This window comes from Xenopus laevis, chromosome 4L (genome assembly GCF_017654675.1).
Source record: "Xenopus laevis strain J_2021 chromosome 4L, Xenopus_laevis_v10.1, whole genome shotgun sequence".
In the NCBI taxonomy this organism is placed as follows: domain Eukaryota; kingdom Metazoa; phylum Chordata; class Amphibia; order Anura; family Pipidae; genus Xenopus; species Xenopus laevis.
This window is the reverse complement of record NC_054377.1, coordinates 55114296-55127803: the sequence shown is the minus strand read 5'-3', so window position 1 is coordinate 55127803 and position 13508 is coordinate 55114296. Positions and strand designations below refer to the sequence as shown.

The window sequence follows — 13508 nt, the reverse complement described above, 5'->3', positions numbered from 1 at the left end:
GAACAGGTTTCTATACAATTTATTGTTCCCAAGTTGTCCATTACATTATTCTCTTTTAAGGGAGACTTTCAGTGCATGGCAGAAAAGCAAAGCTGTTTATGGTTAATGAATAGAATATTATTATAGGTTATAGCTGTGTCAGTAGGTCTTGCCTTTCATTTTTATCTTGCCATTGTTGCACCGTAATTGTGAGAGAGTAATGGTAAAAAAAAAACCCAGCTCCAACAACAATCTTGTAGCTGCATTTGGGTGTCTAATTATTGAATACAGTCTACCTGACATTAATTCACTGTGATCAGAGGCAGTGATCCCTTCAATCCCTACAAACATCCAGCGACACAATGAACTGCCCCAAAACCTGAGGTAGAGGTTACAACCTGTACTAAACCTACAATACAAGTTGGCAACCCTGGGAATTTAGTTGCAGATTCTGTCAAGATTCCACAGCCAACCACTAGAACCAGGCCCGGACTGGCAATCTATGAGTTCTGGCAAATGCCAGAGGGGCTGATATAAGGTTCCTTAGAAAGTCAGTATTTAGTGGGCTGGTGGGGACTGTTTGGGCCTCTATGTGGGCTGATTAGGCCTCTGTGTAGCTGAAATGCCAGGGCCTATTTTAATTCACAGTCCAGACCTGACTAGAACCCATTCCCAGTACCACTTTCCCACGTTTGAATTTGCAGCTCACGAATTGGTAAGCCGCAGTGGAGCGGTCATATGGTAGGATCACATGACCGTGACGTCAGGTCCTTTCCTAGGATAGTAACTAGCAGCACCCTCCACCGCCACAGATCGCCAGACATAGCTACTTTTCCCGTCCTTTCCGGGGCACGTGATACAGTGGCTTCCAGGGTTCGTCTATACCGCCACTTCCGGTTCCGGTGAAGTGACAGGCCCGGAATCCACAGGAATACCCTAGGCACCGGGACCGGGAGATGAGATGACAACGTCAACCCTGCAGGTAGTGGGACGGTTCGGTACTTGAGAGTGAATGGAGGGGATGGTATAAATATGGCAAATGTGACAAATTGAGATGAAGAAATCTGCGTGACACTGAGCTGAGGGTTGAGCTGTCCTGTTCCTGCCGATCAGATTGTTTTCATAGTGTGTTCGGCTGAAGCTGCAAGGGAGACCGAGCTGAGGCATCAGATGTAGCAGCAGCAACAGCGAAGATTTGCTTTTGTTTTACAGTTAGTGGGTATTATATTGCACAGATGCCTGTGTTCATTAAACCCGCGTTTATTTTGCATACGTCCCTAATCAATATGGAATCCCCTTGTCACTTAATGTCATTACACGTACAGTATCTGCCTCAGTCAGCTGTAATGGGGCTCAGTGAGGAAACCGCGAGGTTCTGATTTCTTTCCTATTTACCTGGTTTGTTCAGTTTCCCTCAATAGGTCTGATTTTTTAAATGTATTTTTCCCAGTGTCTCCATAGGTCTACGTCTGGTCCATTTGCAATTGCAATCTCTTGCTTCTGCCCAAAGAGTACCATGCTGCCATTGTTAGAGCGGTACTGACACCACTTTATTTGGATTTGTAACTAATGGCAAAAGTGACATTTCCAGGAGCTAATATCCAGTTCATGACACTTTGTGTGTGGCTAGTGGCTAATGCTAATGCTAGTTCTGACCCTCAGAGCTCTGGAATTGCTCCTATTGGTCTGTATTGTTGGGCTGCCATTTCTCCGAAAATACAGCATTTCTTGGTGGCATTCAACGATCCTTGCTATGGCACTTCTGCTTTAGTTACCAGTTTGATTTTGTGATATTAGTTTCACTTTAAAAGAGAAGCTAAGCAACTATATATATATATATATATATATATATATATATATATATATAGTGAAAAAGGATTGCGGCACTCACAGGGTTTTAGTGAAAAAACAAAAAATGTTTTATTATTAAGCCGCAACGTTTCGATCCCCCACAGGGATCTTTGTCAGGAGATCCCTGTGGGGGATCGAAACGTTGAGGCTTAATAATAAAACATTTTTTGTTTTTTCACTAAAACCCTGTGAGTGCCGCAATCCTTTTTCACTGCTTATTTCCCATGCTGGCACCCAGGTATTAATTTTGTCTACGGAGTGCACCATTCCTTTGGTTATATATATATAATACACAAAAGCCATGAATATCCTGTAAATTATATCCTTATAAACGGTGAGTTCTGATGTCATCAGTTATAAACGGTGAGTTCTGATGTCATTTCTGTCACATGACTCACTGAAATTTGTGTATTATAATAAATAAAGTACCCCCAGTTGTAAAATATGAGGATATTAGAAGTTACCTCGGAGTTTCATGACCTGTATAAAAACACTCAGCCTTCGGCCTCGTGTTTTTATATGGTCATGAAACTCCTCGGTAACTTATAATATCCTTATATTTTACAAGAGGGGGTACTTAATTCACTATATATATATATATATATATATATATATATATATATATAATATAATATAATTTAGCCAGCCCAAGTATTCCAATACACACGCCTTTCCTGGGCTGCTGTAGGTGATACTATGCTAAATGCTAGTAAAATGCTCATCCCAGAATTTTAACTGGGACACTATTAACGTTTTTAATAGAGTACTATTAATGCATACTGTTGCAGTGTAACCAGGCTTATGTGATAATTATCGACCGTGTTACAGCTTTCATCAGACTGAATCGGGCAGAAGTTCTCCATATTATTGAGGCCTAAAGGCCCTATCTAGATGTGGTATAGCAATATGCAGAGTGTTAACAAAGACTTTGCAGAGAATGTGAAAGTAATAAGAGAAAATGTTTATGGAGACTATGGCTAGTCCCCCAAAACAATCTCCAGCAGTCAAATTCTGAATTTTCAGATTGGATTGGATACCATTCTAGTTATGACATTGTATTTATAGTAACTCTGCAAGTACAGACATGGCATTTGGATTATTTGGAAAAAATGGAGGCTATGGGAGCCAATCCGTAATTCAGAGCGGATAAAGGGTTTTCAGATACCTGTATTCAGATTGGCATTTGGACATAAAGAATGATCACTTTTTCTATCACATTGCAGAGAGTTTTTGAAGGATTAAACTTGGTAGACTTATTTCTAATTTAAAATGATGCTATACCAATGTTAGATGAAGGTCCCTTTTTACCTATTCATATTAAAGCAAAAGCGATTTGTTTTTATTATTTACCAATAGATAGATCTTCTTTACTAAATTATTTTTATTATTGGAAAATACATCTTCTAAATTGTTTTACAGGTCATATCATTTTTGCCATGCCATTTACTTACACTCACAACTACAGTGAAACCTCAATTTTACATTGTTGTTTTGTGGTCCCACCTAAATATTATGCATTATACATTTCCCTGATTTTACATTTTCCTGGATTTTTCACCATTTTTTTCCTGGTCCTCTGAAAAACATAAAATGGGGGTTCTAATGATAGTCTGTTTTACCATATTTCCTTATGTGACGTAGATCCCCTTTTTTTTTAATTATAGAAAGCCATTGATTTGGTGACTAAAGCCACAGAGGAGGACAAGAATAAGAATTATGAGGAGGCCCTGAGGCTATATCAGCATGCAGTGGAGTACTTTTTGCATGCCATCAAATGTGAGTACAAGTGGAATAGAGATGTTGAATTCTGATTAAGGGTTTGGAATTTACACAGAGTTGTGTAACTATATTTCTTGTTTTTATTATCAGATGAAGCTCACAGTGACAAAGCCAAGGAGAGTATCCGAGCCAAGTGCATGCAGTATCTTGATCGGGCAGAAAAGCTAAAAGATTACCTTAAGACCAAGGACAAACAAAATAAGAAACCAGTGAAGGAGTCTCAAAATGAAAAGGGGTAAGACTTTTAGTGTTTGTTCATTTTTATGGGCAATGTAAATGTATTTCTGCATAAAAAAACCAAACCAAATAACCAACAAATATAAATTCTGTAAATTAAGTGCCTCAGAGAAAGGTACAGCACGTGTCAGGTGGTACAGTAGCCTTATAACAGTGAGGATATGCTCTTTTAATCTTTTCTCCTACAGCCTATAGTCACCTGGAGCTTTTTTCTCTAGAAATTCTCTACAGAGCATCAGACAGATACCATTGGGTTGTCCAGAGTAGGAAATTAGCAAGAAAAAATGAGCTGTAGTTATTAGGGGGCTTTCAAGTGAGCCTCATGATGGTGATACATGATTTGCAAATATAAGTTGGCCATATATGGAAAGATCAGTTTTTTGGTGAGTTCTACACTCGAACAGATCTTTTTGTGATGTGATCAGCCACGTGGGGCCAAATTGGACTAATATAATTAATATAATATTAGCCAAGTTGGACTAATATAGTTATCTGCTAATGAACAGCAGCTGAATAACAGAGGTGCGTACAAACATTGTCCAAGGAACAAATCCATTACCTAATGTGGTCATTGACTAAAGGAATTTTTCAGTATGGAGGAGCATCATTTTGGCAAATACATATTCCGATGTGCAAATAGTGACAGGTAGCAGCTAATATTTACCAGGTTATGGTAAACTCAAATTGGCTTTAGTTGATATTTAATGTTACGTGTACCAAATATTGAACACTACAATTCCGAACATGGCATGTGCAGTGCCAATTCTGCATTTGGTGTAACTGGGCTCACTGATGTGTAAAGCTTCAAGTGCAACAGAAGCAGCGTCAAAGGAATAACTAATAAGTGTTATTTGCAACTGAACCTGTTTTGTTTTATATCATCTTAGTTGCTCCTAGTCTGTTGTTGCATGTTTACTCGTTGTTTTTTACTCCTGTGTTTGACTTTGAACTGTTACTCTGCCAGCCCTGAGCTGTTCCTGGACCTTTGGCCACTAATATATTAACCCTTTTTCATTGAAAACTGCTTGCAAAGGTGCTGGGTTTTACCTGGCTTTACCTTAGGGGAGGCCCATCTGAATGTTTCTCAATTCTTTTCACAAAAGCCATTGTCTTCTTCTACCAGTGCAAATTGTGTTCAACTCCAAAGTTATCCCAGTTTCTTCCTTCTTTGATCCAGGCAACTTTGTGAACTTCAGCACTACCATGTTATACAGTATCCTCCTTTTGATACAGTCTGCATTTTTGCATGTTCTGGTCATAGATGGGAGACTTTGCAGGAATCATCTCTCAACAATTTAGAGTTGCCATTGCTGGTGGGAGCCACTCATTGATTGACTGTGATCCTTTTTCTTATCTAAAAGTTCTACCTGTTATCCTCTCCTCATTAGCTTGTTCCATTGTTTGTCTCCCAATTTGTTCTATTTTTGCCTTTTAAAGCACCATATGTGTCACCTGCTGCTACTATAAAACTTGGCAGTGGGGTCCTGAGCCTAGAGTTACAGTTGTGCCAACATCTCTGTGTTCCCATTGGTGCCTAAGCAATGCCATCATTACATTCCATGCCAGGATGATAACACTGGTACAGCATATAAGTGAAATCATTGGCTTTGATGCTGACACAGTTCAGAGGTCACCATCCTGCTAATAGCGGGAAAATCATATTTTTTAACTGCTATTAATGCGATAGTCTTTCCCTTTGTTCACACTGTTTTGGAACCCTGATGGACTTTGGCAACGTACATAGATAGATAAATATAATATATATATACATACATGTTCCTCATTATTGGACTTTATCAGCCTTGTCAGTCCTGCCAGTTGTCTTTAAACACAGAACTGACCCTGTGACCTACCTTTTAGGTAAGCCTATCAACTCACTCAGATCCACAGTAGGCTGGCGACCAAATAGGAGAGGGGGATGGTGGTCAGTACAATTTTCCAAATGATTTGTGTCCGATTCCTTAATGGTTGCTCTGTGCTTTAACTGCTACAAACGATCGAAGTATAAAAGAAGTAAAAGGAACTCCAGCAGTTTTACTACAAATGACCTTTTATTTTCCTGGTAGTGGTAAACACATGTTTCTGGTTCAATACCCTTTATCAAGTAGGCTGCCGACCCATTTAGTCACAGTCACAAAAATCCATATGTAATATGACCTCCACTCCATATGAACTTGTCATAAAGGTGCAGTGGATCAGATCGATGGAAGCCATTAGGGAACAATTACAGGGCAAAGGCTATGACCAATACAGCACGTAGAATCCCTACTAAATACCCCCTCTCTTTTTCTCACTCAATCTCCTCATTCCCTAACTAAACCAGGCCAGGGCTTTTCTTCAAACCCCATATGAGCAGCTGTGGCCAGCCATTGGATAGCTGTCAGGAGATTACAATGATCATAATTCTGATAGCATGTCTGGCAAAACAAGTTGAATGCCAATTAAAACTGGTTGTACTCATTTGCTATACATGCAATAGATAGAGAGAGAAAGTGTAGTAATCAAGAAGAATCAGATGGCACACACATAGCAAAATGTGCTTAAACTTTGTGATTTATTAGGATCTCTGCACAACATTTCAGGGGATCAACCCCCTTTATCAAGTGCTCTTGGATAAAGGGGGTTAATCCCCTGAAACGTTGTGCAGAGATCCGAATAAATCACAAAGTTTAAGCACATTTTGCTATGTCTGTGCCATCTGATTCTTCTTGGTTACTGCTGTATATATGGAACTGTTGAGCAGCAAAGTTTCCAGATAGAGCACCACTGAAACGTGACCCTCGGAGTTTGGATTTTATTAAAGTAGAGAGAGAAAGTGTGTGTGTGTGTGTGTGTTAAAGGAATTGTTTACTTTATCAACTGTTTCTGATCTAGTAAATTACATTTACTCTGTTCTTTCTACAGAAGTGACAGCGACAGTGAGGGAGAAAATCCAGAAAAGAAGAAACTGCAAGAGCAGCTCATGGGTAAGTGTTGAGGAAAGAGCAAAACAAAACTAAACATTTGTTCTATTTTTAAGACAAATTATGGCTGAAAGGCACAGATCCTCTTTCAGATTCTTCAGATTTGTTTTAGTGTTGAAAATTTTGACAATGGCAGTGTACTATATGCTTCTTTTGTATGTTTCTATCCATACAGGTGCCATTGTCATGGAGAAGCCAAATGTTCGATGGAATGATGTAGCTGGTCTTGAAGGAGCAAAAGAAGCTTTGAAAGAGGCTGTGATCTTGCCCATCAAGTTCCCCCATCTATTCACAGGTCAAGATTATATATTCGTCCAAAGAATACTTTGAAGCACTAACTTGATTTTTTTACCTTCCTAAACTAAATGGAAAATACAGTACAGTACCATATACAGTTTGTCGGTGTGCTCTCCCAGACTGCAAATATGCTCAACATATTGACCCGGTGTGCAATGCTGTTTGTCTGAACTGTACACACATTTTTATTTTTATTAATAATTAGACACCCACAAGATTATCAGCTTAGGTTATTGAATGCATAAGTGAAGGATTTGTGTCCAAACTTATCCAGGGCGGTTTGAAATATTATTTCATTTATCAGAAACATGTGCATGTCACAATAGACACAATTCTAAATGTCTTTGAGTATGTTATTTTTCTATGTGAAATATATGTTTAATAAATATATATAAATATATATATTACATATTTTCAGGTAAGCGTACACCGTGGCGTGGCATACTGCTATTCGGACCCCCTGGAACTGGAAAGTCCTATCTGGCAAAAGCTGTAGCAACGGAAGCCAATAACTCTACATTTTTCTCTGTGTCTTCCTCTGACCTCATGTCCAAGTGGCTGGGGGAGAGTGAAAAGTGAGTTTGAAGAAATTGTACCTGGGCTTAACAGTTGAAGCTGTGCAGGTGTATTTCACTGTTGTCCTTTATCTTTCAGGCTGGTGAAGAACCTTTTTGAGTTGGCACGGCAACACAAACCATCCATTATCTTTATTGATGAAGTGGATTCTCTGTGTGGTTCCAGAAATGAGAATGAGAGTGAAGCTGCCCGTAGAATCAAGACAGAGTTCCTGGTGCAGATGCAAGGTAATACTGCTTTATGTGAATCAAAGTTGCAGGTGTTACACAGCCAGGTATAGTAACTGTACAAACGCCAGCCCTAGTGGTGTCACACTTTTTATTGTTGGGTTAAAAGTTTAGTTTAGAGTGCAGTGTAAATTTGACCTCCATTTTTAAGGTTCCAATTATTTTTTTTTAAACATGGAAGAATGCGCATGGAGTTGATATAGATAGCAGCAGCAGTGTTGCAGACATCTTATTGTCATATATTTGAAATGTTTCCATAGCATCATTGCTTCCCTTATAAAATTCCTGCTCACAAAAGCCTTCTTGTTCCCAAATATTATAACAGAACACTGCAGACCAAGGGAAAGATTCAATTTGAAGGGAAAAATGTATCTCCTTAATTAAGTTCCAAATTGTCCCATAGACTGAAATTGAGTATTTAAGTGAAAGCCATACACTTTTCTCATCAAATCAAATCTGACCCTATGTGTGCAGGCCTGTAGTAAGGGGCCAGTTCATCCGGGGGTGCCCTAAATGATCATATTACTAGTTCTGGCTACATCTGCCTTAATGGATGGATACTCTTCAATTCTCTTATGGTGGTGGTCTCTGTGTGCAGTCCTATATTTATATTTGGATCAGCAGAACACTGAAGCTCCGACAGAACATCTAGCCACAGGTGTCCTGAAAGGAATATAAAGACAGAGTTGAAACTGATCTAAACTTTGGGGTTTCAAGTTTATCAGATCTGTTGCCAGGAATGCTTTTGCTGGCTTGTTTTGCAGCAAATTTCTACCATGCTACACATTTTACAGTTGTGCAGGTAATGGATTTCATTTCTGACAGCTGCTGAGTACCTCTTTGTTTTGCAGGTGTTGGTAATAACAACGATGGTATACTTGTTCTGGGGGCTACAAACATACCATGGGTACTAGATTCTGCCATCCGAAGAAGGTAAGGCAGTACTAATTGAAAGTCATACTGGGAAAATAGATTGGCTGTGCAAAATAAAAAATATTTTCAATACAGTTAGTTAGCCAAAATTGTAATCTATAAAGGCTGGAGTGACTGGATGTCTAACAATGTCCTGCTTTGCAGTTCTCTTGGTTTCCACTGATTGGTTACCCGCCAGTAACCAATCTGTGACTTTAGTTTGGGGGGGGGGCATGGGTCATATCTGTGTGGAGAAATCAACCTGTGGCAAAAAACTCCATACCCCCCACCCCACGTAGACCCCCCTCCCTCCTCCCCCCAGGCTAACTACCCCCGGGGAAATTCCCCATACTCCATACTTACCCCTCGATGCAGATTCTTCTAGCGAAGATCCACGCATCCATCTTCCGGCTCCTCTGTAAGCTGACAATATATGTTTTAAATGTGGGGGCTAGCCTGTGTACATTCATACATGCCTTGCCCACTGCACCCACCTTAAATTGGAAATCTCTAATAATTGGAGCCCTTCCTCTCTACAAGCTGACTTATATGAGTAGATGCTGCTTGGACAAATTTGAAAAAGTCTGGGGCCTGGGCAAAGATATGCTTGACACACCTATGCCCCAGAATAATACCTAAAAGGATATTAAATGAATATATTCCAATATGTACTGATGTAAACCCATGGCCTGCCTCCCTTTTCCTCCTATCTATACTTTTCTATATAAACTTAGTGTTTGATCTACCACTGGTAGCATTGGTTGTTCCCAGAAACTTTTGAGAGCTTTTTCATGTACAAACAACCAATGCATCTCTGATCTGACTGTTTTTGTTTGTTAAAGATGAAACTAATAAGTAAAACCTTTTTTTTAATTTATTTTTTTATTTTTTTATTTTTAAAAAAAAAAGTATTTTATTTGCTTATTCTGTATTTTCATGAACTGAGATGACTTCTGCTTGGGTATAGGTTTGAGAAGAGAATATACATCCCTCTACCAGAGGAGGCAGCCCGTGCCCAAATGTTCCGGCTGCATCTGGGAAATACTCCACGCAATTTGAGTGAAGAGAATGTACGTGAGCTTGCCAAGAAAACTGACGGTTACTCTGGTGCGGACATAAGTATCATTGTGCGTGATGCTCTAATGCAGCCTGTGCGCAAGGTGCAGTCTGCCACACACTTCAAGAAGGTAAGTGAATGTGGAGAAATAGAATAGGATTGTTTTGTTGTTTGGTTTTTTTTTTTTTAAATTTATACTGAAATAAGAAACTTTCTAAATACAATCAATTAAATATTCTGCATTGTTTCTGAAATAATCAAGTTTATCTTCACTATCCCTCTCTCAGCATCTGTTTCTCTTCATTGTCAGTTTTCATGCAGCAGTTGGGAGTCAGATTTTCATTGACAGTTAGATCCAATATATCTTATATGGGTTTTCCCTTTCCTAGCCGATGAATTAGAGTTTACTCAAATAACTGATTCCAGTACAAAATCTAACAAAATAACTGCCTTTTGCACACATTCTGCATGTAGAGAGACATGATGTCTGGTGATTTTAATAGAGTCAGCTCTTATACATCTTCTAGACAAAAGGTGCCCCCCTATAAGATATATTGGATCTAACTGTAGGTGATTATCTGACACCCAAGAGAGAATGAAGAGAAACAGATGCTGAGAGAGGAATACTGAAGATAAACTTGATTATTTCAGAAACTGTACAGAATTTTGATTGTATTTAGAAAGCTTCTTTTTTCAGTATGCTGAAGTTTAAATTTTCATTTTCGCAATAGTTCCCCTTTAAATTCAGGAAAATAATCATTTTGCTTCTTTGCTCTGAAAAGGTCCGTGGTCCCTCACGCACCAATCCAGGGATCATTGTTGATGATCTTTTAACACCTTGCTCTCCTGGAGACCCAGGGGCAGTAGAAATGACTTGGATGGAGGTGTCCAGTGATAAATTACAAGAGCCTGTTGTCTGCATGGTAAGTATTGATTGAATATTTAGTAACTAAATTAGAGGATTCGTTTTTTAAACTGTTCAGTTAATTTTCCCCTTGAGGGAGGTCTAACTCTTTTCCTTCTTTCCTTAGTCTGATATGCTAAGATCTTTGGCCACTACTCGACCAACAGTAAATGCAGATGATCTTCTGAAAGTAAAGAAATTTACAGATGACTTTGGCCAAGAGGGATGATGGTGGAGTACACAGTGTGCGGTGGCATGCCTTTTGGACACCTTATCTGCTTGCTTATCTCAAAGTGCCCCCACAACACAAGAATTTGCCGACTCTGGAGATGCCCACCTGTATATACAGGACTACTAAATTTCCCCCCAGGATCTTCAATACCTGGGCACATCCATCTACCTTCAATGGCTTCTGTTTCTGAGGTTTACATTTATTTGCCATCAGTCACCAGTCTCTTGTGACTCCTTTTTTTTCTTTCCCTTTTCCAACCCCCCACACCCTATAAAACAGAAGAGATCTCTGCCTGCCTGTTGAATGATGCTGACTTTTATTCTAATTGATAATCTGACATATTGCCACTCCATATCCTACAATCCTCTTTGGGATTAAACCGTGGAGGTGGTTTCCTGCTGCCTTTCTGCATCTATCCCTGCCAGTTTCTGCTTTGTGCATTACTGGGTATATATGTTGAGCTGTGTAAATATATTCTCTCTCTGAGTGGATGACCTGTCTGGTGCTCATTTGTAAATATATTTGGAAGAAATGTCACTGACCCATGTCATTTAAGCATTATCTCCCTGTCCTTTGTGCAGGACACAATGAAGAACCATTTATGAAGGGTGGCAAGGGTAGGCTATGATGAGTTATTTCAGCTCTTTATTTTCTTTGTTATTTATTATCCTTTCTCTGCTGTGGGGATGCTAAACTAGCAATACAGACCAGCTGCACTGACTAATAAAACTACTTTCAGTTGCTCACATTCAGAAACATATAACAAGCATTTTGTCTTCCATATAATTCTGCTTACATAGAAGGTATAAGAGTAGTGTTAAACTTGCACAAAAATATTCTTTTTCTGCATTTAAGCTCTTTGATATATTCGAGGAGGCCGCTATATTGTTGTATAGCAGACATTCTCCTTTGAATACAAGAACTGAAATGTTCATAAACAGTGTATTTTTGCTGTCTCCAGCTAGAATTTACAAAGTGCCAACATAATATTCTGTACAGTAAACTGGAGAGGACAAAAATCCAGCTTGTTTATTAGAGTGTTGAGGATCTCAGACTGCAGCCACCCAGTAGTAGTAAAGTTTATGCTCATACTAAAAGCACTACCCTTCATATTCTGCTCTCACGTTTAAGGGGAAATACAATAAACGAGGGACTCCTGTGTAGTCTACATTCATTGTCATCACAAATGACTTCAGGAATGACTCAAGTGATAAGTGGCAGGGATTTAGACACTAAGGAATAGGATTTACATTTTTTTTTTTTACAAATGAATCATTAGAACATCGCTTCAAATGTTCATTGTTATGATCCCAAATACTCCATCTGCGTAACTATTTAAAGTGACACTATCATTAAAAAAAAAAAGGTCTTATCTGTGCCTGAAAATTCTATGTAATTTTAAATAAAGTAGAGCAGTATTAATTTTGAAAAAAAAAAAAAAGTTATGTTGCTGTTTCTGCTTAAGAAAAGTTTATTTCTCATCATGGGGGAAAGGGGTATTGTTGCAAGCAATAGATAGGCCCCACCTAGCTTCTTGGTTTTTTTTTTTTCCTCCAGTTTTATTTATTATATTTTCTTTAGAACTAATCCACTAGTAATTTTAATCCTTAAAGAGGTGGTTTCACCTTTAAGTTAAATTTTAGTGTGTTATAGAATGGCTAATTCAAAGCAACTTTTCAATTGGTCTTCATTTTTTCTTTTTTATTGTTTTTGTAATTATTTGCCTTCTTCTTTTGACTCTTTCCATCTTTCAAATGGGGGTCACTGACCCCATCTAAAAAACAAATGCTCTCTAAGGCTACACATTGCTACTTTTTATTACTCATCTTTCTATTCAGGCCTCTCCTTTTCATATTCCAGTCTCTTATTCAAATCAATGTGTGGTTGCTAGGGTAACTGGGACCCTAGCAACTAGATTTCTGACATTGCAAACTGGAGAGCTGCTGAATAAAAATCGAAATAATGCAAAAACACAAATAAAAAATGAAAACCATTGTCTCCGAGTATCACTCTCTACATCATACTAAAAGTTAATTCAAAGGTGAACAACCCGTTTACAATCAACATGAAGCCCCTGCTGTGTAATTACTTCTTTCAATTCAGTCCCAAATAGCGGATATATGATTCTTACCCTCAGTAAGTCACTCTTCAATTTGAATAAATCACAAACCAAAATCAAGCCTCATCCCCAGAAGGCCATTCAGGATATTAACTAGCGTCCTCTTTGATATCTATTAATTATTAAATAATAGCTCATACATTATTTAAGCAACTTCTAAATCTGGGGACATCTTCCAAACACTATGTTACCATTTAACCATTTCTTCTACAAGGTAGATCCTGTGCCATCCTAACTGACTATTCTTAAAGGGGTTGTTCACTTTCCAAATGTTTTTTTTTTCTTTTAGAAAGTCATAAGGTGAAGAATTAAAATTTACACTTCAATATTAGGAAAATGGTCACAAACAGAAAATAGAAAGTACAGGTATGGGAT

The 13508-nt window shown here is 38.5% G+C and overlaps 1 protein-coding gene across 1 annotated transcript; it reads left to right on the top strand.

Annotated features, from left to right (window-relative positions):
• Positions 1 to 880: 880 nt before the first annotated feature.
• Positions 881 to 11505, top strand: vps4a.L (vacuolar protein sorting 4 homolog A L homeolog). Its single transcript, NM_001094253.1, is given in 11 exon segments — positions 881 to 961; positions 3495 to 3606; positions 3700 to 3844; positions 6751 to 6812; positions 6985 to 7104; positions 7525 to 7681; positions 7761 to 7909; positions 8761 to 8842; positions 9789 to 10008; positions 10661 to 10801; positions 10910 to 11505. Coding segments are annotated over 11 exon segments (1311 nt in total). The 5' UTR covers positions 881 to 940; the 3' UTR covers positions 11012 to 11505.
• Positions 11506 to 13508: the final 2003 nt, after the last annotated feature.